At 36.4% G+C, this 27,883-nt stretch overlaps 1 protein-coding gene across 1 annotated transcript in view; it reads left to right on the top strand.

Moving 5' to 3' along the window:
- Positions 1-25,118, top strand: part of ARL5A (ADP ribosylation factor like GTPase 5A) — a 31,555-nt gene extending 6,437 nt beyond the window's left edge. The window contains exons 2-6 of the mRNA XM_059393959.1: positions 7,031-7,091; positions 7,546-7,693; positions 9,432-9,515; positions 15,719-15,870; positions 18,762-25,118. Of these exons, the coding sequence (XP_059249942.1) occupies positions 7,031-7,091; positions 7,546-7,693; positions 9,432-9,515; positions 15,719-15,870; positions 18,762-18,810 (494 nt within the window). The 3' untranslated portion in view covers positions 18,811-25,118. The remainder of the gene's footprint in view (positions 1-7,030; positions 7,092-7,545; positions 7,694-9,431; positions 9,516-15,718; positions 15,871-18,761) is intronic.
- Positions 25,119-27,883: the final 2,765 nt, after the last annotated feature.

The following is a 27,883-nucleotide window of genomic DNA, read 5'->3' as shown; positions in this document are numbered from 1 at the left end:
TTTTTTTTTTTTTTAATATTTTATTTATTTATTTGACAGAGAGAGATCACAAGTAGACAGAGAGGCAGGCAGAGAGAGGGGGAAGCAGGCTCCCCGCGGAGCAGAGAGCCCGATGTGGGACTTGATCCCAGGACCCCGAGATCATGACCTGAGCCGAAGGCAGCGGCTTAACCCACTGAGCCACCCAGGTGCCCCCCCCCCTCCTTTCTTTTCTGTTAAAAATATTTTAACTATTTTTAAAAACCTTATATGTTCGGTACATTAGTTTGCATTCCTTTGATGGACTGTACAGTGTCTAGAGTTCGGTGAAATGTTTGCATGTTTATGCATTTTTGGTGACAAATGAATTTTATTGAATTTGTAAAATGAAATACAAGAAAGGTTTCCAGTTTGTAGAATGGTATGACCTGCTTTATTACTTCCCCTATCACCGTCTTTGATCCTCTTTTCTCCTGTTTTCCAGCATGCCGACAATTCTCATCTTGTACAATCTACCATACCTTTTCTCCCCAGTGTGCTTTCTTTATTTCTAGGCACTACTGAAGAAAGACTTAGAGCTGTTTAAATCTTTAACCATCATGGGTTATGTTACCTAATTTCAGCTTACTGATTGTCTAGTTGATTCTATACAGTGGCTGTAAAAATCCCATCCTGTCCTCAGCCCACGACTAACTTGTGTTAATGAGAAAATGGAATCCTCTGGTATGAGCCTCTTCTTGCCATGTGGTTTTTTTCCCTCAGTTTGTCGATGTCTGTGTGTTATTGCATAGTGGTTGTGTTCACAGCAGTTTTGTCTTGTTTATCATATTCATCTTATGGTCAGGTATGATAAAGACTCTTTCTGGGGTGCCTGGGTGACTCAGTCGGTTAAGCATCTGCCTTCTGCTCAGGTCATGATCTTATGGTCCTGGGTCTGGAGCCCTGCATCAGGCTCCCTGCTCAGTGGGGAGCCTGCTTCTCCCCTCCCTAAGCCTCCCCTCTCCCCATGCTTGCTCGAACCTGTGCACTCTCACTCTCCCTCTTCCTCTCTGTCAAATAAATAAATAAATAAATAAATAATCTTTCTTTAGTTCTTTTGGGGGGGGCGGTCCTAGTTACTCCTTCCTTATACAAGTAGAAGGAAAGTACTGTATTTGGAATCAGGAAGTAAGTCCCATCCGGGATAGCTAAACTAAGGAGACTGCTATAAAAACAAAACCAGGTAAGTTTTCACCTTAAAAGCTGTCATTTTAGAAGGCCGGAGAGCTTTTCTACTGTTATGTCCGCTATTACTCAAAATACATATTGAAATAGCTTTTAGAATTTCCTTAGAGACATCTTTAAATTGTTCCTATCATTTAAGGATCATACCTCATTTATCAGCAGCAATATAGCTCCTGTTTTTGCTTTTACTTTATTATGGCTGAAATAAAAATCAAGTGGCTCCGGTCTCTCTTTAAAATCAAAATCATCTTCAGCAATTAAAGGGTTCTGCCATCACTGGGAATGCTCCAAAACAGTGTACCTCAGGCTCTGAAAGCAGTTCCAAAAGAAGAGTAGCAAAATATTTTGAAAAATGGTAGCATAGTTAGAATAACAGTTTAACCTCTCTAAGTGATTAAGGACTTTGTAAGAGACAGTGTGCTTTTTTGTATTTGGGGTCTCTATATGTGTTACTTGTACACACACATTTTTTAGTCACTCTTTATAGTTTTTTATGATATATTCTTGCCTATATTTGTATTGTTTGTTTTTGCTCCTATTTTGTACTTTTTAGAATTTTTTTTTAAATTTTGTTTATTTATTTATTTATTTGTCAGAGAGAGTGAGCGCAAGCACAAGCAGGGGGAGTGGCAGGCAGAGAGAGGGAGAAGCGGGACTCCATCCCAGGACCCTAGGATCATGACCTGAGCCAAAGACAGTTGCTTAACTGACTGAGCCACCCAGACATCCCTAGAATGGAATTTCTCACATTGGTCAGAGTAATTGTATTTTCTTCCTGAGTATTGGCAAGTCTGTCCGAATTTAGTCCTGTAGCCAATACAAAGGGGGTTACAAAAGGTATTCCTGAAACTAAAAATAGCTGACATTTTGAGAATGATATATATATTTTTTAAAGATATTATTTGACAGGTAGAGATCACAAGTAGGCAGAGAGGCAGGCAGAGAGAGAGAGAGAAGCAGGCTCCCCGCTGAGCAGAGAGCCTGATGCGGGGCTCGATCCCAGGACCCTGAGATCATGACCTGAGCTGAAGGCAGAGGCTTTAACCCACTGAACCACCCAGGCGCCCCGAGAATGATATATTTTTTAAAGATTTACTTAACTTGAGAGAGCTATGGTGAGGGGGCAGAGGGAGAAAATCTCAAACTGACTCCCCGCTGAGTGCCCCTGAAAATGATATTATTAAAAATTAGTATTCCAGTAGGAAGCTAAAAGCTTTTATCCAAGTCAAAGTTTAGGGTAAAGCATGATGTGAATTCTGCTCGATTAAAATGTTCATAGTGCTTATATTCATAGACCTGAAAAAGCGATAGGCCATCAAAAGAATGCTTAACTTGGGGACATAGAAAAATACAGAGTTAAGGACTGCCATCCCATTTGAAAACTGGGCACCTGGTGGCTCCATCTCTTAAACATCTGGCTTTTGATTTCAGCACAGGTCGTGATCTCAGGGTTGTGACATCCTGATTGAGCTCTTCAGTGGGCTCTGCGCTCAGCAGGGTCTCTGCTTGAGGATTCGTTCTCTCCCTCTCCCTCTGCCCCCACTCCCCTGTGTGCTTGTTCATTGGCTCTATCTAAAATAAATAAGTAAATCCTTTTTAAAAATAGATAAATAAATCTTAAAATTTTCCAGGTGGAAAGATGCCTTGCTTAAAAAATCAGTAGTCTTGGGGCACCTTGGTGGCTCATTCATTGTGTCTATCTTCGGCTCAGGTCATGATTGCAGGGTCCTGGGATCGAGCTGGGAGCCTGCTTCACCTTCTTCTTCCACCTGCTGCCCCCCCCCCACTTGTGCGCGCTCTCTCTCTCTCTCTGTCAAATAAATAAATAAAATCTTTAAAAAAAAAGATTTCAGTAGTCTGGCCCTGATGCAAGTATGGCCCTAATGTGAAGATGGGTTTATCTACTCATTGTAGCCTCTAAAAGACTGCCTTTGATGGGATTCTGTGTTCTCGAAGGAGTCTGATTTTAATTCAGCCACTCTATTACTTTTTCTTAAACTGCACTTGTTAGGTAGATGTAAACATTTGGTCTCATTGTTTACATATTAGTCACCTCTGTGAATTGCCTTCTCTGAGTCCTAACCCTCCAAGTAGCAGGGTTGAGTTTGTGGACCTGGGAGATGAAGGACCATACACGAGGCAAATTCACCAAAGAAATGTCACCTGATGAGGCCTTTTGGTGGTTATTCAACTGAACTTACCTTAGCATGCCCTCTATATGTTATTAACCCTTTATTTAAAATAAGTATCGTCTTTATATTTGATCATTTTCTCTTTTGCTTTACCCTAGTCATCTCTACAGATTAAATAGTGGGACTTGCATTTTTTTTTAAAGTCAGGTGAGGCTGCTTTATTTTTATTTTTTTTTAAGATTTAAAAAATCTTTAAAAAAGATTTTATTTTATTTGACAGAGATCACAAGTAGGCAGAGAGACAGGCAGAGAGAGAGAGGGAGAAGCAGGCTCCCTGTCAAGCAGAGAGTTGGCTCGACCCCAGGACCCTGGGTCCATGACCTGAGCCAAAAGGCAGAGGCTTTAACCCACTTAACCACGCAGGCACCCCAGGACCTGCATCTTTAAAATTATTTTTAAGTACTTAGATGAGGGAAATGTCCATTAGAACCCTGCTGGTTGTAAGCTGCTTGCCCTTTCTTAGAAGAATGATTGGATAAAATGGACTGTATTAAAATTTTCTATTTACTTGATCTTCCTATTTTTGTATAATGGGAGGAATTCCCCTCCGTGGTAAGTGACAACTATTTGGAAAACCCCTACCATCTGATTAAAAAGGCTTTTCCTAATGATATCCTTACTGTGACATGTTATAATCCTCAACTTATTTATTATTTATATTTATAATCCTCATTATTTTATAGGATGAACATGAATGAATTAAACATTTATTGAGTACCTTGTACCAGAAAAAGTTGTAGTTACTGGATTAGAAAGATGATTAGCATGCGATCTATACTCTTGAAGGCTGCTTCATTAAGCTTTGAAGATTAGTGTATGTGTGAATAATTATGACAAGTGCTATGTTAGAGGTATTGTGGAAAAGCACGAGAAAGTGCTTTTTTGGGGAAAACTAAATTTAAAAGATTACTGGAATTCCCTAGAAGGAAAAGTAGAAAAGGTAATTCCAGCTCAGGGAAAAACTGAGTAGAGGTAGAAAAATGTTTGCTGTGAAGAAGATGTGTGGCTTATGTGGGGAGAATGGCTTGAATTTCAGCTTTAGATACCTGCTGGTAGTGGTGAGAAGTGGTGAGAGATAAAGCTGAAGCCTGCTCATTTATGACTGTCTTATATTTACTAGGCTGAGAACCTGTGCCTTGTCTTCCTGTCAGAATGGAGAACTGTCATTTAGTTTTTATTAGAAGAAGAGAGGGCGTTTGCAATTTGGGGGATGTGGCAGAGGGAGAGAGAGAATCTTAAGCACGAGACAGGCTCCACAGGGGGCTCCATCTCATGACCCTGAGATCATGACCTGAGCTGAAATCAAGAGCCAGACACTTGAATTTACTGAACCACCCACACGTCCCCCACAGATCGATCATTTAACTAAAGTTGTGTTAACCAGCTTTGTAGCGTAGAACAAATAGCAACAGTAGAAAGGTGGATTGGAGACAGTCCATCTAGGGAAGGTGTTTTTTGTTTTTTGTTTTAAAGATTTTATTTATTTATTTGACAGACATCAGAAGTAGGCAGAGAGAGGAGGAAGCAGGCTCTCTGCAGAGCAGAGAGCCTGGTTCGGGGCTCGATCCCAGAACCCCGGGATCATGACCTGAGCCGAAGGCAGAGGCTTAACCCACTGAGCCACCCAGGCGCCCCTAGGGAAGGTTTTATAGTAAGAAATGAGGACTACGGCTAGCACAGTCAGAAGATTAAAGATATGTTTTTGAGGGGGAATATATAGAACTTGGTGACAGATTAGATGTTGGGGTTGAGGGAAAGACTGGATAAATTCCATGGGCAGCTGAATTTGTGGTTATGCCATTAAATGAATTAGGTATGATAGAATTAGAAAAAGATTTGAATGTTGGGTTTTGGATATGTTGAGTGGCACCATGTCTGTCCACTAGGTAGGTTGGAGTTGAGGAGAGATTTGGAAACATGGATTAGGAACCGTCTTTCTTAGTGGTTGACACTGTACATATGCTATCTTGGTCATTATACAACACAGAAATATAGGTATGGTTGTCCCTGTTTTATAGTGAGGAAACTTGGGCTTAGAGAAGTAAGTAAGTTTCCCAAGGTTACGTAATTACAGATATTTTTCCATAGTGCTGTGCTAACCACTGCTATGTAACAAACCACTGCTAAGTGTTGTGACTTAAAGCAATAATTTTTAATTATCTCATATGGTTCTATTATTTAATTGAGCTCAGCTAGGAAGTTCTAGTTTGGAATTCTCATTTGGTTGCAGTTGGCAGCTGGAACTAGAGTCATCTATAGCTTGACCTGGCTGCATATCCAAGATGGTTTCTTTGTGTGTGTGGCATCTCATCTGGAAAGGCTGAAACAGCTGGAACAGCTAGGGGCAACCATGGGGTGATCTCTTCCCACAAGGTCAGGCCACACAGTTAGTAGGCTTTCTCATCTATATAGTGGTTTGGGGATAGTAGGACTTGTTACATGGTATCTGGTTTACTCCAGAGGAAGTTGTCCAAGAGAGCCAGGCTGTAGCTTCAAGGTTTGTAATGATGTAGACTTGGAAGTCATACAGCATCACATCTGTTACATTCTGTTGGTTAAAAGTGAGTCACAGGACCCCTCACATTCACAGTGGGTCAGGAATGAGGGAACACTGTACCGGGGGCATGAATATCCAGAGGCCATCTTTGGAAATGAACTTCTTCCACACAGTGCTATCTTTGGAATAGTGTTTAGATAGAGTGGAAATAGATGGGTCCTGAGAATGCCTTGCTAAAATGTGAAGAGAATGCAAAGAGACAGCTCTGGGAAACAAACTTTTTTTTTTTTTTTAAGATTTTATTTTTTATTTGACAGAGATCACAAGTAGGCAGAGAGGCAGGTGGGGTGGGGGGAAGCAGGAAGCAGGTTCCTTGCTGAGGAGAGAGCCTGATACGGGTCTTGAACCCAGGACCCTGGGATCATGACCTGAGCTGAAGGCAGAGGCTTTAACCCACTGAGCCACCCAGGCGCCCCACAAATGTTTTTGAAGAAAGACCCAAGGAAAAGGAGGCAGTGAGGGGGGGAAAAAATTCCAAGAGATGGAGGGAGAGCATTTAGAGAAAGTGGTGCCATAGAGGCCAAGGAGGAGGATAGTCACTGCCACCATAACCCTACATCCTTAGATTTGGTTGTTATGTTAGAACAGCTATATTAAATGTACTCAGATAGTTTTTGATCACCTATGATGGGACCTTCTGCTACAGATTTAAAGGCTGACTTTTTTTTTTTTTTCTCATTTATCCCACCTCACATATATACATATATGAGTTGATGCCTAAATTTCATAGTTAGAACTTAAATGGTGTAGTCTAGTGTAAAACATTTACACTTTCAGTCATTTGTAAATTGTGATTACATTTGGGATACTTTAGTGAGAGTAGACTTCCATATACTAGAAAGAATATAGTGTTTCTGGCTTCCTAGAGAAGTGAGAGTTCTCTGTGTAGAACGAGAGCGTAGGACAGTGAAATTAATGGCAAACTTCTGCTGGTCTTGCTAGGATATTCTTTCGAGTTCCAAATGGTAAAAAGTGTCATGCACTGAACTAGAACGTAACTGGAAAGAACGGATAAAATGGGAAGTTTAAAAGTTTTAAGCTTTTAATTAATAAATGGCTGGTGTTTTCTTTATTTCAGAGCACAAAGTTATCATTGTTGGGCTGGATAATGCAGGGAAAACTACCATCCTTTACCAATTGTAAGTATTCACTACTTTGAAATTTTTATTTTATTGTTCACAGTTATTTTTTCTGCCTGGGTGATAACTTGATTAACAAAAGCAATAAAAAAGTTATGTGGAACCTAAATTAATTCTGTAAGAACGCAGTTTGGCTATAAACCAGGAGCCAGATTTAAGCAACTGTTTGAAGAGAACTAGGAATTTATATGACCTAGAGTATGTTCACTTTTTTTGCTTGTGGAAAGTAGAGAAATACTGTTCATGTAGTTTCTGGGAATGAATCTAGAGTATTGAAGATACTTCACTACCTGGTCCCATCTCTCTTTAAACCCTTAACTCACGGGTTAGCAGAAAAGGGCTATTTGGATATAAAAAAGGAAAATTCATGCTCATTTAGCCCCTGATTGAAAAATGCTCAAACATTCTTGCCTCTTTGCTAATTGTAATATATTTGAACTTTTTTTCCCCTCAGTTCTATGAATGAAGTTGTACATACATCACCCACAATAGGAAGTAACGTAGAAGAAATAGTGATTAATAATACACGTTTTCTAATGTGGGATATTGGTGGCCAAGAATCTCTTCGGTCTTCTTGGAACACATACTATACTAACACAGAGGTAATGTTTCTTAATATACTAAAGCTTCTAGGAGTGGAATGCTTGGGAAACAACATCTAGATATGAACTCTTAGGTTAATCTTTTTGAAATATCCTAGTATGGTAATAAAAGTTGAATTTAAACATAGTGGAATCGTTGATTCCCTGTTTCGGGGTTATTATATACGTACTGCCATTGAACTTCTGTAGGGAAAATTGGAATGAGGGGGTGATTGGTTAGTCTGATTATATATTGATCCCACAACTTATCTTAAGTAGTTGTTTTTACAGTGAGTACCATCTCATAGTTCACCATTTCACTTCTCTCTTACTGTTTATTTTTGTAGGCATAGAGAAAATCCTAGTTAAATGAGAGGGTACTGGAGGATTGAATCCTGGCCAAACTGGAACTGTGTACGTTCTTTAATGCAGCACAGTTGCACATGAAAGAATTCTTTTTCTTTTTGGTTATAAAGCAGTTTAACATAATCATATGTTTTTGTTTACATGTTATTTCCCAAGAGGAAATTTCAGATCTGTGACATTTGAGAGCTTTACTAAATCGATCTTACAAATTGAAAGGCTCTGATAGTCATTTTTATAGCGTAGATTATAAGGTTATAAAACTCCAAATGTATATTAAGATGAATATTATGTCATTAAGACCTATTAAGTGTCTTTAATGAGTTGATCCCTTAAAACTTCACTAAGCCTTTGATCATTTTTTTTGGAAAAGGAAAGGTACATGTGGTTAGTACTTCTGTGTGTAATACTGCAGGTATCAAACTTAGGACAACATCTTAAAAATTAAGTTTTATTAAAATGCCTTGGAATAGAACTGGTTTTATATTAAGCCACATATCAGTAAGTATCAAGTTGAGAATAGAGGGAAGGTAACTGTTCTCATCTGCCGTATCATTAATGAAATCTGAAGAGTAGAAAAGACCCTGAAAATTAACAGTGGTTTATCTGGAAAAGAAGAGCTAGCTCTGAAAAATAAATAGTGCATGTTAATTTTAAGCAGTCAGAGTTTACTTGATGGCATCACTTGTGCCAACATAAAGTGATTGTTTCTGCTCCCTTTTCCCTTGTGGTTTTCGGTGCTCATGGAGGGGAGGAAGAGGTGCAGTGTGGCTCAGTCCTGCCCAGCTCCATTAGGAGTCTCATTCTGACAGCGTTCCTATCATCAGTTCAGGAAAGAGTTGTGCTTGCAGGCAGCAGGTGCCATTTACATAAAGAAGAGAGCAGGGTTTTAGATACGGGTTTTTTCTTTCCAATTTGTTGATTTTTAAAAATTGATGTAACTGTCACATTACTCCTATATCATGCCCTTTTTTAGCATTTCAAATTGATATTGATAAATACCTGTAGAAATATTTAAAATTTAGCATCATAATGTATTTTTTTCATATTGACTTGGGTGCACCTAGATGGATGTAGGCTCATTACCATTCAGGATATTAATTTAGAAAGCAAACGTGTCATATGTTTGTTAGACTATTAACAATACCCTAATAGGGGTACCATCGTATTCTCTTTTCTCTTATTTTCTCTTAAAAATTAGCCAATAATATTTGAATTAGAAATGAATCAAACCTTTAGGCTTCACAGTGTATAGTAGGTATCTCTGGTTTTCCAGTAATACCATACCATAAGATTCTAATTGCTTGATATTTATGGTCTGTAAATCAAATAAGTACTTTACAAATTTTATAAATATTAAATTATGTAATCACTAATTTTTTTATGATTATTTTAGTTTGTAATAGTTGTTGTGGACAGTACCGACAGAGAAAGGATTTCTGTAACTAGAGAAGAACTCTATAAAATGTTAGCCCATGAGGTAAGTAGGATTCCGACTTACATGTGTGTTGTGTTGGGAGGAGAGTGCTTCTTTCTTTCCTTTTTTCTCTTTTCTTTTCTTCTCTCCCTCCCTCCCTCCCTTCCTTCCTTCCGTCCTTCCAAATTATTTATTTAAGTAACCTCTACACCCCGTGTGGAGCTTGAACTCACAGCCGCAAGATCAAAAGTTGCACGTTCTTCCGACTGAGCACAGCCAGTTGTGCTCCTGTGTGTAGTATTTCTGTCACATTTGTTCTTTCTACTTTATCATGACAGTACTACTCCAATTTTTATTTGTTTATTTTTTAAATAAACTTTAATTTTGAAACAATATCCTTAAAGTACTCTGCCCAACATGGGGCTTAAATTCATGACCCCAAGATTAACAATCACATGTTCTACCAACTCAGCCAGCCAGGCACCCCTACTTCAAATTTTTTAAGAGTTACTTATAGGTGCACCTGGGTGGCTCAGAGGGTTAAGCCTCTGCCTTCAGCTCAGGTCATGATCTCAGGATCTTGGGATCGAGCCCCGCATTGGGCTCTCTGCTCAGTGGGGAGCCTGCTTCCTCCTCTCTCTCTGCCTGCCTCTCTGCCTACTTGTGATCTCTGTCCATCAAATAAATAAATAGAATCTTTAAAAAAAAAAAAAAAAAAAGTTACTTACCTGCTTGCCATTCCTGCTTTATAATTTTGACGCTTGCCAAACTGGAAGTGTATCTGGAAACAACGGAAAGACTGTGGAATCAATTGTAGAATTTTATTTCTTCTTTCCTGGATTAATTTGGTCTAGAAGGTTTTCTGGGTGAAAAGATCTAAATTGGATTGCATTTTGCATTTTATATAGATTAATTATACAGAAGGTTATCACTGGAAATTAATTTTTAAGAAAAAATTTTATTTGTCAGAGAGAGAGAGTGCACACAAGCAGGTGGAGCAGCAGGCAGAGGGAGAAGCTGGCTTCCCGCTGAGCAGGGAGCCCGATGTGGAACTAGATCCCAGCCCTGGGATCATGACCTGAGCCAAAGGCAGATGCTTAACCCACTGAGCACCCAGGGTCCCAGGAAATGAGATTTTAAGATACTTTATTTGTTTGAGAGAGGGAGAGAGAGAAGAGAATCTGTGCACATGATGGAAGGAGCAGTAGAGGGCAGGGGAGAGGGAGAAGCAGACTCCCTGCTGACATGGGGCTTGATCCCAGGATCCCAAGATCATGACTTGAGCGGAAAACAGATGCTTAACCGACTGAGTCTCCCAGGTGCCCTGGAAATGAGTTTTTAAAATCTCGTGGGCACTAAGGAAGTCTTGATTGTAACTCAGCTATCAAACTAATACTTAAATGTTGTTGCTCTTTGGTTTCTCTGATACTGTCCCTTTGATTAAAGAAAACTATTTGACTAGCCACATTTTCTTAGTCTTTGAGAAATATTACTGGTAGCATAATTTAAAAATTAAATAAACTAAATAATATAGTTGGTACTGATAATATTAACTATAAAATATCATATAATACTGTGGTAGCAATTGATTTTTTTTTGTATGCGTTTCGTTACAGGTGTTACTTTCTCAACTCATAGTGGAAATTGAAAAATTAGTATTTAGATATATATGTAATTTTTAATTTTAATGGAATTATAACAAAGCTTAAGAAAATTGGGATATCTTTTTGGAGTGCCTGGGTAGCACATTCAGTTAAGCATCTGATGCTTGGTTTCTGCTCAGGTTATGATCTTTGGGTTGTGAGATTGAGCCCCATGTTGGGCTCTGCACTTGGTGTGGAGTCTGCTTAGGATTCTTTATCCCACTGCCCTGCCCCCCCCAAGTAAATAAATAAACCTGAAAAAAAAAAAAAAAACTAGATATCTTTGTAATGACGTTTCTTTTCTTTTTTTTTTTAAGAATTTATTTATTATTATTATTATTATTATTATTATTTTTGAATAGAGGGAGAGAGGGAGTGTGTGAGTAGGGAAGAAGGGCAGAGAGAGAGGGAAAGAGAAAGCCCAAACAGGCTCCAACTGTCAGCTTAGAGCCTGATGTGGGCTTAATCTCATGATTCTGAGATTGTGACCTGACCCAAAATCAAGAGTTGATACATAACCAGCTGAGCCACCCAGGCGCCCCTGAAGTTCCTGTTTTTTGTGCAGGGATCATGCCCACCGTGATGCAGTGTCCCATTTTGGATTGATTCTGGCAGCTGTATTAAACCCTTGTTTTTTGGTTTTTGTTTTTGTTTTTAAGTACACGTTGCTAGTCATGCATTTAAAAGTTTTGATTCTAGTTTGGGAAATAAAAAGTTATGAAATAGGTAGAAAACTAAGGATTTTTTTTTTTTAAATTTTCCCTTTGTAATTTACATAGAGGGGTTATTGTTGTGTACACCAAAGGGTTATTACTGTTTTATGAAGACTTACGAAAAAGCAAAATAAGACCCAGATATATTTGTCTTTTGGCTGTTTTTTTACTACCTTAAACAGGTAGCCTCCTCCTTTGATTCTTACTCTAATTTGCCAATATGTAGCAGGATCAAAGAGCCCAGTAGTAGGACTCAAACAAAGTCATTGAATTTTACTAGCTGGGGGTATTAACTTGAGCTGGTCACTTAATTTCATTTGTTAGGGATGTTACCCATGTTTTATGGATTAGTACACGGAGGCCCAGAAAATTAGTGGCTTGATTTTTAAGAGCCAAGAGCCAAGATTTGAATTTAGGCATTCTCATAATTCAGGCCCTTTGTTAAGAAATAAGGCCTTATTGGAAAGTGAGAGACTGAACGGGGAGGTTGCCAGAGAAGAAAGGAATTATGGACAAATTTGGGAGCTAGATTAAGTCACCTAATAGGGCCAGGAAGAGCCAAATCGGCAGTTTTGGAAGGGCAAATGGATCAAAGAATGAGAATGTGAGTGAAAAACAAATATTGACATGGATTTAATCAAGTGTTTCATATGTACAGTAGTAACCAACAAATCTTACTATCATCACTAATAATGCTTTACATGTATTACTGGATATGAAACTATAAAATGATTTAAATATTTCTGAATGCTTCATTTTTTTTTTTTTCTAGAGAATGCTTCATTTTTTAAAAGATTTTATTTATTTATTGGAGAGAGCATGAGCACAAGTGTGGCAGGAGGGGGTGCAGAGGGAGAAGCAGACTCCACACTGAGCAGGGAACCCGATGCAGGGCCCCATTCCAGGACCCTGGGATCATTACCTGAGCTGAAGGCAGACTTTAACCCACCCAGGTGCCCCCTGAGAGCCTCATCTTAAAAGAAATGAAAAACTTTGAAGCTCATGAATTTTGAAATAGTCCCAAACACAAAAGTATAGATCAAGTTTTATTTGGAGTGACTCAGCCTCTAGGAATTATCTTCACAAATGAAGCTTTGAGAAACAAACTGAAAATTGCATATGGCATATGGAAGATGCTAAGTAAATGTGTCTTGCATGTGCTGCTGTTCATCTTCTTGACTAAATGAAGAAATATTTTTAGACTCTTAACAATAATCTGTAATAGGTAGCAGAAAGTTCTTCGAAGTTTGGCTGATGTGTAAAAGTCACCACTGTTGCCCTTGTACTTTGATCTCTTACTAAGTCAAGTTGATGAGCAGCCCTAATCTATCTCTTTTTTTTTTTAAATTTTTATTAACATACACTGTATTAATTGCCCCAAGGGTACAGGTCCGTGACTCATCAGGGTTACACACTTCACAGTGCTCACCATACAATCCAGTGTGTATCTTTTCTGTTGTTAAAATGATGGATAATTGGTCCTCAGGTTATTCAATAAAAAGTAAAAGATTTTCATCTCTTGCTAAATACTCAGAAATGGGGAAAATAGCTATTTTTTTTAAACAAGAACCCTAAATTTAAAAAGTTAAGCCAGTGAAATATAGAAAAATTAGATACAGTATGGGTTTTATTTTGAGACCTTTCAATAAATAGCTTTATTTTTTATATTTTCCAATTTTCATTCTAGGTGCTTCTCCAAATTTCATCACCAGGAGTGATTAGTATAGATTACATGCAAGTAGAATAGCATAAACAATGTGTTCTAACTTGTGCCAGGTATTTCTAATGTCAGAAATGTGCTCTTTGAACATGCCAGCATTAGCCATCCTGACCTATATAAGATTTCAGCATACTCTAGCAAGAGATACTGAAACCGGGAAGATAGGAAGATAGGAATTCCGTTCCATGGAAAGTCCACCTACTCAGTGATTCAGCCACATATCAACTATTGATAAGTGTTCTGTTTCCCAGTTAGGATAGGAAAAAAGTATTTGATCCTTGATAATGAAATATAGTAGATGTACTGGCTATAGCCCACCTCCTCAACTTTTTACCTTTTATGTGGACAGATGAACTGAACAGAGGTGAAATAAATTGAATACAAAATCTTAAAATTCTAGAGTATCCCTCTCTGACCATGCTTTTCAAGTAACTGTCATTAACAGTTTCTGGTAGCATAGCTGCCATCCTGCAGAGGGCGCTGTAACTAAAAGTCTATCTTGATTGTTATATAAGACATTTTGCATAATACCTTTTAACCAAATAAAAAATTTATTACTTATATTTTTATTGACATCAGAAAAAAAAAGAAATTATTGAAGCTCTGTTCTCACAAAGTAAAATAATGTGGAGCAGTGTCAATTTATATATACTAAAGAATTTATTGTTTTAAACACATATACACATGATTGAAATAAAAATATTCTATAAAAATCCCTAAGAAGAATGATGTCATTCAACACAGTTGAGAAAACTTGCAAGCGCAGCACTAAAACTTTAGTTTTCTCAGTATCTCTTTGTGCGTGTGTATGTATACAATTTTATGAAAGCTTAATCTACCAGTTGAATGTGTCCATCATGGGTTCTTAATTCAGGATCCATGAATGGAATTTAGGGTATCTCTTAACACCCTTTAACATCATATATAAATCTTATATGTATCTTTTTTATGAGAAAAAGTCCATAGTTTTCAATAGATTATCCAGGAATCCCCTGGCTTTAAAAATGGGAAAGGGGAAGTGCCTTGGTGGCTCAGTGGGTTAAAAATGGGCATGGGAAGGGTAGGGTAGAGTAAAAGGAGATGAATAACCATTGGACTGCTTTGTGAGTAAAACATGAAACCAGTCACTTTGGTAAAGATGACCCTCATTTTCCAGGAAGTAACTGAACTTTTACTGACTGTTACCCAAAGCCAGGTACTGACCTGGAGTGTTTTTCATGTTCATTCATCCAAACCATATCCCCAGGAGGTAGGTGATGGTCTCAGGATTATATTATAAATGAGGGGCAGCAGTTATACTGGGAAAATCTCAGTTCAAACCTGGTTCTGTTACTCAGTAGTTATATGACCTTGTATGAGTTACTCACTGCTGGGTCTTAGTTTTCCTCATCTGTAAAATGGGAATCTTATAGGCATCTTACTAGGATTTAAGAGATTTTGTTTGGAAAACGGTTAATGTAATGGGTGTCTTATTCAGATTAGATAATAAACGTTAGTTATGAATAACAAATTCAGAAAAATTAAAGAATTTGCCTCAGAGGCAAAGCCTAGAAGTGTCAAAACTATCTAATTAGGAAACTTGATAAACTTAATGCCAATTCAAAAGGGCCCTATTGAATATTCAAATCTAAGAAATCTTCATGAATAAAGATAGAGGACCTAGGTCTCAGAAGAATAGGATGGGTTTAGGATAGCACCTTCCAGCTGAGAATTAAAGTCTAAGGCCCTCAGGCATATACTGTATAAAATGAATTAGTTTGTTTCCTGTGCACCTGGAAGGTACTAGCTTTAGGTGTGGGTACCTAAAGAAAAGATCGAGGTAGAATTTTGAAAAACTCTTGAGTGCCATGCAAAAAAGTAGCTCTTAGCTATGGAAACTTAGTTTTGGGTTAGGGAGAGGGGTAAATACATATTTGAAGATAAGACTGTTAACTGTAGCACTTAGGATCATTTAAAAAAAAATGTAATTTAGGGCTGTAAGAAATATGTTAGTCCTTAAAAATACAGAAGTGTGTATTTAAAGTGAGTTTAGTTTTAAGTTTACTGTCCATCAGCATAAGAGCCGTGAGATGCTTTTATGTCCAGTAGTTGTGGAATTCTAGGTTAAAAGATCAAAAGTATTCAGTTAATTAAGTTGGAAAATCTATAAATAAAATGCACTGGCCTTTACAATTTTGTTTGCTCCTGTAGGACCTACGGAAAGCTGGGTTGCTGATTTTTGCTAATAAACAAGATGTTAAAGAATGCATGACTGTAGCAGAAATCTCCCAGTTTTTGAAACTAACTTCTATTAAAGATCACCAGTGGCATATCCAGGCATGCTGTGCTCTTACTGGCGAGGGGTAAGAGGTCTTCTTTTTGGAAAACATATTTAGTTTAGAAACATGTATTTCTTCTTTGAATGAATAAATATTTAAGGCTACCATGTATAAAACAATGTAAGGGAGAGATGTGACACATAGTCCTTACTTGTAATTAGAGAGTTTCTAGCTTGGTTCTGTAAAGAATAAAATAAAAAACATATACGTAATACATGTAAACATACTGAACTAATCCATGTGAACAAATAGAGGAAGAATGGCTGTTGGAATTCAGAGGAACAGGAGTGTCACGGAGAGCTGGACAAGTCAGGGAACCGTTCTGATACTGGTGGTGGATCTTAACACTGTCAAGTCCTGTGCCTTGAGTGCTTTCCATACAGTGTATCATTTAGTTGTGGTAACAGTCCTGTGGACTGATTAGTTTTAATTTACATTTTATCCATAAAGAAGCTGAAATAGAAAAGGATTCAAGTGTGAGACTAATTTGGAGATACTCATTTTGCCACCAGAGTAGTCAGGAGGTGGGTTTTGCACTTTTAAAAAGGGGGCGGGGCTGAAATTGGAGAGAGTTTGGCACGAAGGTTCCTGGTTTGGGAGAGAAAGGTAGATGCCTGCAGTAGAATTTTGCCCTAGTCTAATGCCCAGAGATGAAAGGATTTCAAGAAAGAAGTGGTTTGTCAGTATTGTCAAATATAAGGTCAAGGATCAGGAGGAGGGAGAGAGGGCTATTAAGAGAGGGAATGAAGGAAGTTAGAAATAGGATAAAAAGCTGTAAAAGAGGTGAGCAAGTTAAGGTTTTTATTGTAGTTGTATTTCCAAAATATGGTGGATCTATGTATTTAAAAGCAGTGAAAAATAATTAAATTGGAGATGAAGATTCTAATTAGAGGTCTTGAATTTGATATAGGAAAGAGCAGAAGCTGGGGGCACAGATAGATAACTTTAGTAACTTATTATATTAGTTCACCTTCACCATGTTCTTGAGGAGGAGAATTTCTCCCATCTCAGCTACCTCATCTGTTTCTGCCCCAAGCTTCTGGTCTTGCCTAACATCAGAAGAACCTCAACCCCAAACTTAAGACCTCTTTGAAGAATCCCTCATACGTGTATTTAAAAGCGGAGAGAAAAGAATTAAATTGGAGATGAAGCTGAATCTTAGTGAAATAGAAGTCTCTGTTACCTGATTACAGACATTTGATAGAACATAGTTAGAACCTCAAAAAAGCAAATATGTTGTTTAAAAAAAAAAAGTCACAGGTGATACCCATTGTCCACATACTCATTTAGGTAAAAATATCTTACCATTACAAATCTTTGTCAAATAGTTGGATACATGTTGATATAGGTATATCTTTATATGTTATATTTGTCTACCAAAGGCCTTTAAGCAAAAGCACTGATTTTAATACTAAATTAGATTAAAAAAAAAGATCATGTAGGAATGACAAAAGATTTGACTTAAATACTTGGAGTAATTGTGTGGAAATAGATCATTAGTTGGGATAGATACAAACCCTGGCAGTTTCATTTTTTAAAAGAGGAGATCAGTGGATGATGTTAATATCTTTCTAATTTTTTATTTATGTGGGCTTCCCTCTCCAGTAGTTATCAAGTGGAAATGTTTGGTTTTGGAGAAAATACTTCCCTTTTTCACTTTGGCCACCTTGATCTAAGCTCTACGTTTTAGTGCTGGTTGGCATTTTAACTCCCACTTCTGCTGTTTGCAACTGTCTTTTAAGCCTGGATTCCCTCTTGTAGTATGGGAAGGCTTCTGCTTTCAGGATTGTAAAGATTAAGATTGTGGATATTAAGTGCTTAGCACAGTTTCTAGTTTGCTGTTAGGTAACTGCTGTTCATTTAACACTTCATACTTAATTTATTTGCCTATTATTTTGCACCATTTCCTATCAGCAGTTTAAAAGTAAGGAATCTAGTAACAGTAGGGAAAATATGAGCAACATCAAAACAATTTCCTTACCTCATTGTCTTTTCTTCTTTTTCTTCTTTTACATTTTTAGATTCATACTGCCACAATAATCTGAGTTCTGGTGTTTTTTAATTAAATACTAGTATAGTTTATCATATCTATAAAAGCTCCTCATAGAGAATAGTTAATATTTTCTGACAGTCTTCTGTTTTGTTTTAATATGTACAACATTTTCTTCTCTCTAAACATTCAGTTTTGTTATCATAGTGAATTCCCTATGTTTTGTGCTATTCTTAATTACAGATTGTTCACTAGCAACTGGTATTAGTGATTAAGAGATTTTATTCCCTTCAAATTTGTAAAATACATAGATGGAACATAACGTATTATTATATGTATACTTTCTTTTACCACCTCAACTATATATTTGGTTTAACATCCTGCCACTTTTATTTCATTTATATCATGAACATTTTATTGTACTGTAAAATTGTCTTTGAAAGGAAGTTTTTAATATTTCATGATATCAGTGTTCTGTAATTTAATTTTTTTCTCTATTTCTGGGTGTTTAAATTTTACTTTTACCTATTAGAAATGCTTTGATGAACAGTCTTTTATATATCAGCCTGTCCTTGTCTCTTAGAGTTTTTTAGAATATATTTCTAGAAGTAGAAAAAAGGTATTGATATTTTAAGTATTTCTGATACATATTGCCAAATTACTTTCTGTGGGTATTCATTATATAATTATTGAGTTCCTTTTATCTCTCAGGCAGTGGTCTAGGCCCTAGAGACATGACAAAACCCGAAAAGCATGGATGTACTACTCTGTATGAGAGTATGGCTTCACCACAATAAAACCAGCATTGAATATTACTGATTTCTTAATCTTTGTTGTTTAGGAAAATGAAAAATGATACTTTTTAGTTTGTTGTTCCTAGTTTCTTAGTTGAGAATTTAATCAGATGATTTTATATTTTTCATAGATTATGCCAAGGACTTGAATGGATGATGTCACGACTTAAGATTAGATGATCTCTACTGACCTCTCCTCATAGACTTTGTATAAACGAAGTGCTGGACTTTACCTGAAAGCTGCAAAAATTAATGGTTTAGATATATTTATAATAAACTGATTTAAACTTTTTCTATCAGAAGAAAAATTAAGACCACTTATTTGAAAACAAAGATGAAGTCTCACTTTCCAACCTGCTTTCTCATTAGTTCCTTCCAAAGCAAGGTCTTTAAAGCTGTGATTGTCATTTTTCTCATAATGAATCCTCTCAGGACATTGTGTAGCCTGTGGTAAGTACAAAGGGAGAAGAAGACATTTTTCACTTTAAGAGCTTTATTATCAGTATAACCCTTCCTAGTTGAATGTGTATTCTCTTCGTGTTCCATTAAGTCAAAATACAAATCAGCACAGATACTCAGTTTCCAATACTTTAAAATGTAATGTTAATTATGAGAAGTATTTTGCATAAGGTTGTGTGTATTGTGTATATACCTCAAACTCAAGTTTATGGCTTTGATTATGTTCTAAAGAAAAGCAAAGAACGAAAAAAGTAATAATATCCTTAGTTAATGACCATAATGACATGAGTACTGGCATCGCTGTTCAGTGCCATTTTGTGCTTTCCTCTTGTATTCTCTGTATTGTACTAACCAACCCCCAGAATCATTGGGCTGCTCTTAAAAAAAGAAAAGAAAGAAAAGGAGAAAGCTCAACAGTGTGTACCTATTTTTTGTTGATCAGATTATATACATGAAAGCATGTAATCCAGCTGAGTGGAGTATCTGCAAATTTTTGGCTTAATATTATGAATGGACAGAATTACACATTGAGCAATTATCAGATTGGTTCCTTTATTGGATCTGTGCCATCTAAATTTCTGAGAAAATTGTTAATTCGTTAATCGGTCAATCATTAATTGTGATTAAAATTATCAAGTGATTTTTTTTTCCCAACGTTAATGGGAAGCTGTTGTGTAAAATGTCTGCCCAGAGAAGTATCACTCTATAAATATTAATCAAATAGTTTACCTATAGTCTTCTTAAGTATTGAATTATATGTCAAGCATTTAAAGTGAGTTTGAGATGAAAAGTAAAGCTTATTTTCTAAGCAAGAAAGTTATTTCTTAATTTGAAAATTTCTCATTTTAGGAATTAGGATAGTTTGAGATTTTTGTTTCTACATGTTTCTTTTTATCTTCCTAACACCACATGAATGCATTGACAATTATAAAATACAAACTTTTATGCTTTTAAGAATTGGGTTTAAAAGTTGAACAACATGATACACATTTTTACAGAGAAGTGACTTGGCCCCAAATATGTTTGCTTAGGATATTTTTTTTTTTCACTGAAAATGAAAAAAATATGATGGTTGAAGGTATTTCTGTTGTAATTTCTGTTGTATCCTAAATGTGTTCAAACGTATTTTGGGGTGCTCTCTTTGTATATGTTTCATGCCCTGAAAATCTGAAGGCTGATCCAAACTGGCATGTTGTAGAATATTGAAGAAAAGAAGTAACTACGTTTAATACCAGCCTTTTAGATTTCATGCAGATGTTGATGAGGAATCATAGTATATATACCACAAGCATTGACAAAACTTGGAAAGTTTCTTTCTGTAATATATAATATACTCAATATCTAAATCCAAGTCAGGCATGAGAGATCAGTGTTTAACAGTGGATGTGTTGTGTGTTATATTACAATGTTCATAATGCAGGTACAACATTTTAATATTTGTCAACTTGCTTTTACAAAAGTAAATTCTAAATTACTAAGCTTTATTCATACGTTCTTACACTTTTTCAAATCACTATGAGTAATTACTTGTTTTGTATTAAAAACTCCCATAAAAACCTAAATCTGTTTTGCAGATGTTGCATTTTCATCAGAGATAAATATTCTGTAAAGTAGTCCTGCAAATTCACATCTACCCTTTTTATCTTTTCATTTGAATAATCACAGCTTAGTCCCGTGGGTTGCTGCTGCCTTGGTTCAGCACTATGTCAGCAAGCTCCCTTCTCAGCAGGGTGCTGGCTAGACTTTATTCTTAGTTGAATGTTTCAAGTGTGCACTACATTGTTAACAGTTGGTTTAGTGTGGGGGCGACTGACATGGCATCATGAGAATGCATGAAATCTTATACCACATTTATAAAACGTGATTTTTTTGTTACATTCTCCCTTTCTAGGTTAAACATTAGAAATAAGGTTGTCCCTATATACTTGTACATAAAACCAAAATTACAATGAGAAAAAAATTTTAATTCATGTATGACTATACATCAAGATAATTTAACAGTATTATTTCCAAATACGATGGAGAGCCTCATGAGTAGTGATATTGGCGATTTATATGTAGTTTCAGTAGAATTAAGCAAAGAGCGGTGTTTTTGGTTTTTAATATGCTATTTTGGGTGCAAACAGTCATCTTATTTAGAGTCATTGTGCTCACCTCTGAAAAGAACAAAGCTTCATACCTCTATACCTGTGGCTGGATTCGAATATCCTTGTTTGTTACTAACTTTGAAACTCATATAATTATTCTTGATAATCTTGGTAAAAGTAACCATATGCTATAAGCATTTAAATATGTTTAATTTTGTGATAATAGCATTTACAAAGTATATCTTACACATTATATTGAGGAGTCTAGTTTGAAAATTTTCTGTTCTCTCTTTTTTGGCTCTTAAAATGGGCAAAGAATACAGTGAAGGCAGGTGGCTTGGGGGACAGTAGGAAGTGGGAATGACATTTTGCCTTAAGAATAAAAAAAGTGCTTTAGCACTGCTGACTGGCATTTTTAATGCAGATAGTTAAAGTGATTTTAGAAGTATGGTGTGAAATAGAAGAGTTTCTGTTTTCTGGCCTTTATGAAGTGCCTAATAGGTATTAACAGAAAAGTACAGGGAGCTTGAGGAAAGGCAGGAAGTCCCTGAGATACTCTTTTCTTTTTTGTCTGAGTGTATAGAATTAAGATGCCTAGAAATTGGATTCTGTTGTCCTCTGTCTTGTAGGTCATTACCTTTCTTGGCTCTGACCACAGCAACCACATACAGTACAGACAACCTCAAAATCTGTTTGTATTAGTGTAAATACAAAAACTGTAAACAACTTTCTAGTTTTCTCTGCAGGCATTTTTGGGAATGTTATCTGTAGTGTATTCTACTTTGTATCTAGAGAATAGCAGTATATCCCAGATTTTTCTGTCGACTTTGGGGTGGTCATCTCTCAATTACCCAGTTGTATCCTGGCGTCAGTCCCTCTTTCAGAGCTGGGTAGAGACAAGGTCTCTTTGCATGACTTATCTTTGACCCCTCCCAACTGTTCAGATATCTCGAACTTCTTGCTGCAGGTCAGCTTTGCCATAGCTCAGCCATCCCTTGCTCCCATGTATCTTCATTCACCATCAGTGAAGGTACGTTACGTAGTCCTGGGGGTATTCTAAACTTTGCCTTATAGCCGTCATTCCCCAAACCACCAGTTTCTAAGTAGGTTCTCTAGTTCTTTGCTGTCTCCCCACCACTGGCTTGATTTATCAATTTGTACTTGGCTCATTAAAGATTATTGTCAGGGGTTTTGAGTACATCAGAAAACTGGCTTGCTGTGCATACAGCATATAAATGCCAGTAGTAAAATCCTTAATACTATATTTAACATTTTAATGCCTCTCAATTTTAGCTTCCTATGCTGAAAAGTAGATTCAGAAAGATAAGAGAACTAACTACCTAGACTTTGCCAGCTCCTCAAGCTGCTAGTTAGGAATGAAAGGGGTGAAGTTATGTTTATGTTATCTTCCCATTACCAACAATGGATTATGTTTTGGAGGATACCTGTGTAAACAACATGAGTTAGAAAAAGATGCCAAACCAAATTTATATGTAGTGTTTACCCCAAAGACATCCTTAAAACCTATAGCCCACCTTCTATTTTTTTCCTCATGTTTACTTAAAGAACACAAATAAACATTACATGTCTAAAGGAATTAGTAAGGAGAAGCCTATCTTTACAAAATAAACCTGTTAAAAGACCTCAAAATCATCATCCATCATGTGTTGATTCTGTATAGCTGTAGATACAATATAGACATTACTAATTTAAAGTTGCCCCATAACAGAAATAGAACTTCTATCTCATGCTCCCTCAAAGAATGTGTGATAATTTTAAGACCATATTGGTGAAATAAAGGAAAAAAAAATTTAAACTTTGGATGCTAAAAAAAAAGACTATTTCTGTTAAACCCTAAGGTGTATAGAATTGTGAGGAAATTGTAACAGGATGCAGTTGGGTTAATTATGCAGTTTTTAAAATCAGTTGTCTAGTTGTTACGTGTTGTTCTAAAAACTAACTTTATGGTCTTGCCTGCTGGATCTGCTGTTCTTTGAGGAAGATTCCCATAGTCTACACTCCAGAAGTGCCTAAAATTGATTTGTGTGGGATTTTTAGTCCATCTAATAAATTATATGTGTTTTCTGTTGTATTATATGTGCTTGGTATATTGATGACAAAGCACTGAGGATTTCTAAGTCACAGTTTGTGCTTTATTTGAGTAAAAAACAACAACAACAAACCTAGATAACAAACCATATTTTAAGAAACATGAGCAAAACCATTTTTTCTCTTTCCCAATAGAAATGTTCTGTTGCCCTTCTGCTAATGTAGAGGCTGGAAAACTGAACCCTATTTCTGTTTTTTTAAAAATAGCTTTCACTCACAGAAAATTACATTGTGTGTTTTAAAACCTTAGTGAAAGTTCATTGCTTATTTGAGTAGTCTCTTAACTCTCCTCATACTTAGTGGTTAATAAATTTGATCATATTGTTTAGATCTTGATCATTTCGTGTGTGTGCATGCCCAAATCCTTCCTCTTTATTTAGATTCTACTTATAAACGAAACTATTTGATAGACTCCTATTATGTTTCTCATTTTTCCCCTTCCCTCTCTCCCTCCCTCCCTTTTTTTTTCCAATCATAGAGTGTGACTCTAAATTCTGGGGGCAGAGACTTGACTATATTTTCAGTGATTTATAATGATATTGTGTTTATATTTCAAATCATCTTGCATGGAAAGTGAAATGTGTACATGATTTTAAATAATTGTATACTATTCTCTTCTCCAAAATTTCTTCCATTGGTGGTATAAAGAATTCCTCTAATTATTTTTGCTTAAACTAGTCATTTAGATTGGAGTAGTCTTTACTTATATTATGGCCCTCTATGATTTTTTTGAGAGGAGGTGATACCTGCAGAGCACTTTTAAAAATTTTTTCTGGGATAATGTTCAAGATAACATTGAGGAGGAAGCTATAATTATGTCTAAGCAGGGCTCTTTTGGTTGCTAGAGATGAGAAAAATGTATACTAATTTTGATTTGTGCTTAAAATACATTTTACTAACAGTATTGATTTTAAATATGACAAATTCTTACAGATCATCTTCCTTCTTTATTGTGTTTTCCTAGAGAAGCCTACATGAAAATGTGTTCCAACTCGTCTGTTTGTGTAACTACCCCTCCCAAATTAACCTCTATGTGTATGGATATCATTGAAGCCACATTTAAAACAAAAAGGAATTAGAAAAACTTTTGGAAGTTTTAGGTTGTTTGTATTGGAATTTCTAATATGATAAAAGGTTTTAAGTCAAGCTTTGTATGCACGAAGAGGCAGAAAAATCTGTCTTCTCTCTCTCTCTTTTAGAACTAACGTTTCTCTGTATCCTAAGAAAAGTTTACACTCAAGGAATATTCCTAAAAGTAAGGGTCTTGGAGCACTTGGGTGCTTTTATAGTTCATCGCTGCTCATGTGTTAGATACCTAGGGAAATAATGTTTCAGGTCTTTCTTGACAAGACAGCTTCATGGATGGCTGGAGGATATTCCTGGTTTTGCTGAGGTTCGGAGAGAATGGCAGATTGGAAGAGGGACCTCTCCATTGGTAAAGCGGTCTTATTAGCTGCTTTGCAGAGGATATGTTACTTCGTTATACTTATAACAGTGTTCTTATGTCCATAACTCACTAAACTGTCAAGCTCCAGAAATGGAAGGCATTGGTCAGGTGACCAGTGGTAGGACCTTGTTTATTATGAAATTAAGGAATCCTGTCAAGATATGTTTGGGGGGGAATGAAAAATAAGGTCTTACTGGTGAATTTCCATGTTTAATATGTATATTAACTTTTTTTTAAAGTTGCATGTTAATCTGGGATAAAGTGTTGTCTCTGCTTTATGCTTTGAGTAAAAAGGAAAAAAAAAGATGGGTTAAATTGTTACTATTATGTACTATTACATACACCTTTTCTTTTAGAAGGGGTTAATTATAATTATTATTCACACATCTGTGTTGTCAGTGTTTTTATTCTGATTTATTCTCTAAATGTGTTTAGACTTAGTAATTGTAGCTTTATTTACTGGCCAGGGCTGGGATCTGCTAGGGCAGTTAAAAAAAAGATATGAAAGCTGCATTATGCAAATGACAAAAAGATTGTCCTCACCTTCTTTAGGAACCTTTTTATGGAACTTAGATAATAAATAGAGAGCTTTCTATCTTTTATTTTCTTTCTTTCTTTTTTTTTTTTTTTTAAGATTTTATTTATTTATTTGACAGATCACAAGCAGGCAGAGAGAGAGGAGGAAGCAGGCTCCCTGCCGAGCAGAGAGCCCGACTCGACTCAGGTCTTGATCCAAGACCTTGAGACTATGAGCCTAGCTGAAGGCAGAGGTTTTAACCCACTGAGCCATCCAAGTGCCCCTTTCTATCTTTTTCTTCTGGATGTTTGAATTGGACATGAGCCAGTTAAATAGTGACCACTTTATGTAACTAATTTGTCTTAAAATGTGAGGAAAGTTCAGTCATTTAAAGTGAGTATTATTAGAGTAAACATTCATGTGAATGGTTGATAGTAAACAAGAAAAATTAAGAAAAAAAAGTTGGGAAAGAGGAATCACCCCTCTGCGCACACTTACTTGAATATTGTCTGTCTCCCCTCCATTGGAATATAAGCTCCAGGATAGCCAGTGACTGTGTTGTGTTTACCAATTTTTCTCTCTCCGTGCTAAGCACAGTGCTGAGTATGTAACAGGTGTTCCATTTATATGTGTTGTTAAATGAAAGAATGAGAACTAATAATATTTTTGTGACACCCCCCCCCCCACCATGGATAGGTTTTTCCTAATTTACGTAATTATAGCATTCTGACAGATTTAATTCTTTTTTTTATTGTTACGTTAGTCACCATAAAATACATCATTAGTGGGCGCCTGGGTGGCTCAGTGGGGTAAGCCGCTGCCTTCGGCTCGGTTCGTGATCCCAGGGTCCTGGGATCGAGTCCTGCATCGGGCTCTCTGCTCAGCAGGGAGCCTGCTTCCCTCTCTCTCTCTCTGCCTGCCTCTCCATCTACTTGTGACTTCTCTCTGTCAAATAAATAAATAAAGTCTTAAAAAAAAATACATCATTAGTTTTTGATGCAGTGTTCTAAGACTCATTGTTTATGCACCACTCCCAGTGCTCCATGCAGTATGTGCCCTCCTGAATACCTACCACGAGGCTCACCCATCCCCCCAGCCCCTTCCCTCTAAAACCCTCAGTTTGGTTCTCAGAGTCATTTAATTCTACCTTAGTTCAAAAAGGATTCAAGGTGACTGTGTTTTTCTTATTAGTTCCTGTGGTATAAATCAAGATTTATTTCCTTAAAAATGGCCTAAAAACATCATGCAGTGCAATAAGTGGTGTATACAAGTTTTATTTATTTGAAATTTTGTGGATCTGCATCTAGGAATGTCAGGAACATACAGAGTTTATTGTAAGCATTTGTAGACATTGAAATGGTAAATGGTACAAAACTCTTTTGGAAAAAAATCTGTCATCGTCTTGATCTTTATGCCCTTTTTTCATTTTTCGCATCTGGAATATCCCTCTTTTGCTACTAAAGTTGCTTTTGTCCCATGAAAATAATGAGATTTTCACAACTTAAAATAGCCTCTGACATTCCTTTTAAGTGTGTCCCTTATGACTGGTACCAGCCTTTGTAATTCTGTGACTTTGACCTGCCTAAGTGACCAGTTATTCACATCACTACATGCCCTGCATTTTAGCAAATCATTCTCTTTTAGCATGGATGAGATCATTTTGAGGCAGTCCCAATGTTTGGGTGCTTCCAGGTGTTGGATTCCCAAATAATATTTTACTATATTTTCAGTTTTTTCTTGTACAAGGAACATTGTGAAGGACATAGTCTACTGAGAGCTTTTCTTTCATAGTTGAGAGTATTTTTTTTAAAGGTTTTATTTACTTATTTGACAGAGATCACAAGTCGACAGAGAGGCAGGCAGAGAGAGAGGAGGAAGCAGGTTCTCTGCTGAGCAGAGAGCCCGAAGCGGGGCTCGATCCCAGGACCCCGGGATCATGACCTGAGCCGAAGGCAGCGGCTTAACCCACTGAGCCACCCAGGCGCCCAAGAGTATTTTTTTCATAGCAGTATTTCTTTTGGCTAGAATTTCAGAAGTGCAGCTTCTGGATTATGTATGTTGGGGTTTGAGAGAGTGCCTATTCATATTTAATTAATATTTGGATTTTTTATAAACCCTTTCCACTTTAATAACAGGATAAATATGTTGTCCTATTTTGTACTTAATTGTTTATTGATACTATCTTTCTATGTATTTTAGTTTCTTTTGCTTTGTTCACTTATTAGAATCTTCGTTTTTTTCTTAGACATCTATGAAATAGTAAATATATTAGTACTTAATGATGATTTTACAGACTTCCCAGTTTGCCCCTTTAATTTTTATATTTTTTAGCATATGTGTTTATTAATGTAAAAAATTACATAGAGATACATATTTATTTGAAAACCCAAAAAGAAATAATAAAAAGAAAATTAAAATCACCCATTGTCCCACCATTCTAAGAAGACCAGTTTTGATACTTTGGGATGGATATGTGTATGTATATTTGAGTGTATGTTTTCAATATAGAGTTCTAAATGCCCTATAGTTTTCCCACAATATACTATAGACATTTTTCATATATAAAAATTACTTTAATGATGTATTTGCTGTTTGGGTTGTCCCAATTTATTTAGCCAGTCTTCTGTTGATATA

The sequence above is a fragment of the Mustela nigripes genome, chromosome 3 (genome assembly GCF_022355385.1).
Source record: "Mustela nigripes isolate SB6536 chromosome 3, MUSNIG.SB6536, whole genome shotgun sequence".
NCBI classification, from domain to species: domain Eukaryota; kingdom Metazoa; phylum Chordata; class Mammalia; order Carnivora; family Mustelidae; genus Mustela; species Mustela nigripes.
The sequence above is the reverse complement of the archived record's forward strand: the minus strand, read 5'-3'. Positions and strand labels throughout refer to the sequence as shown.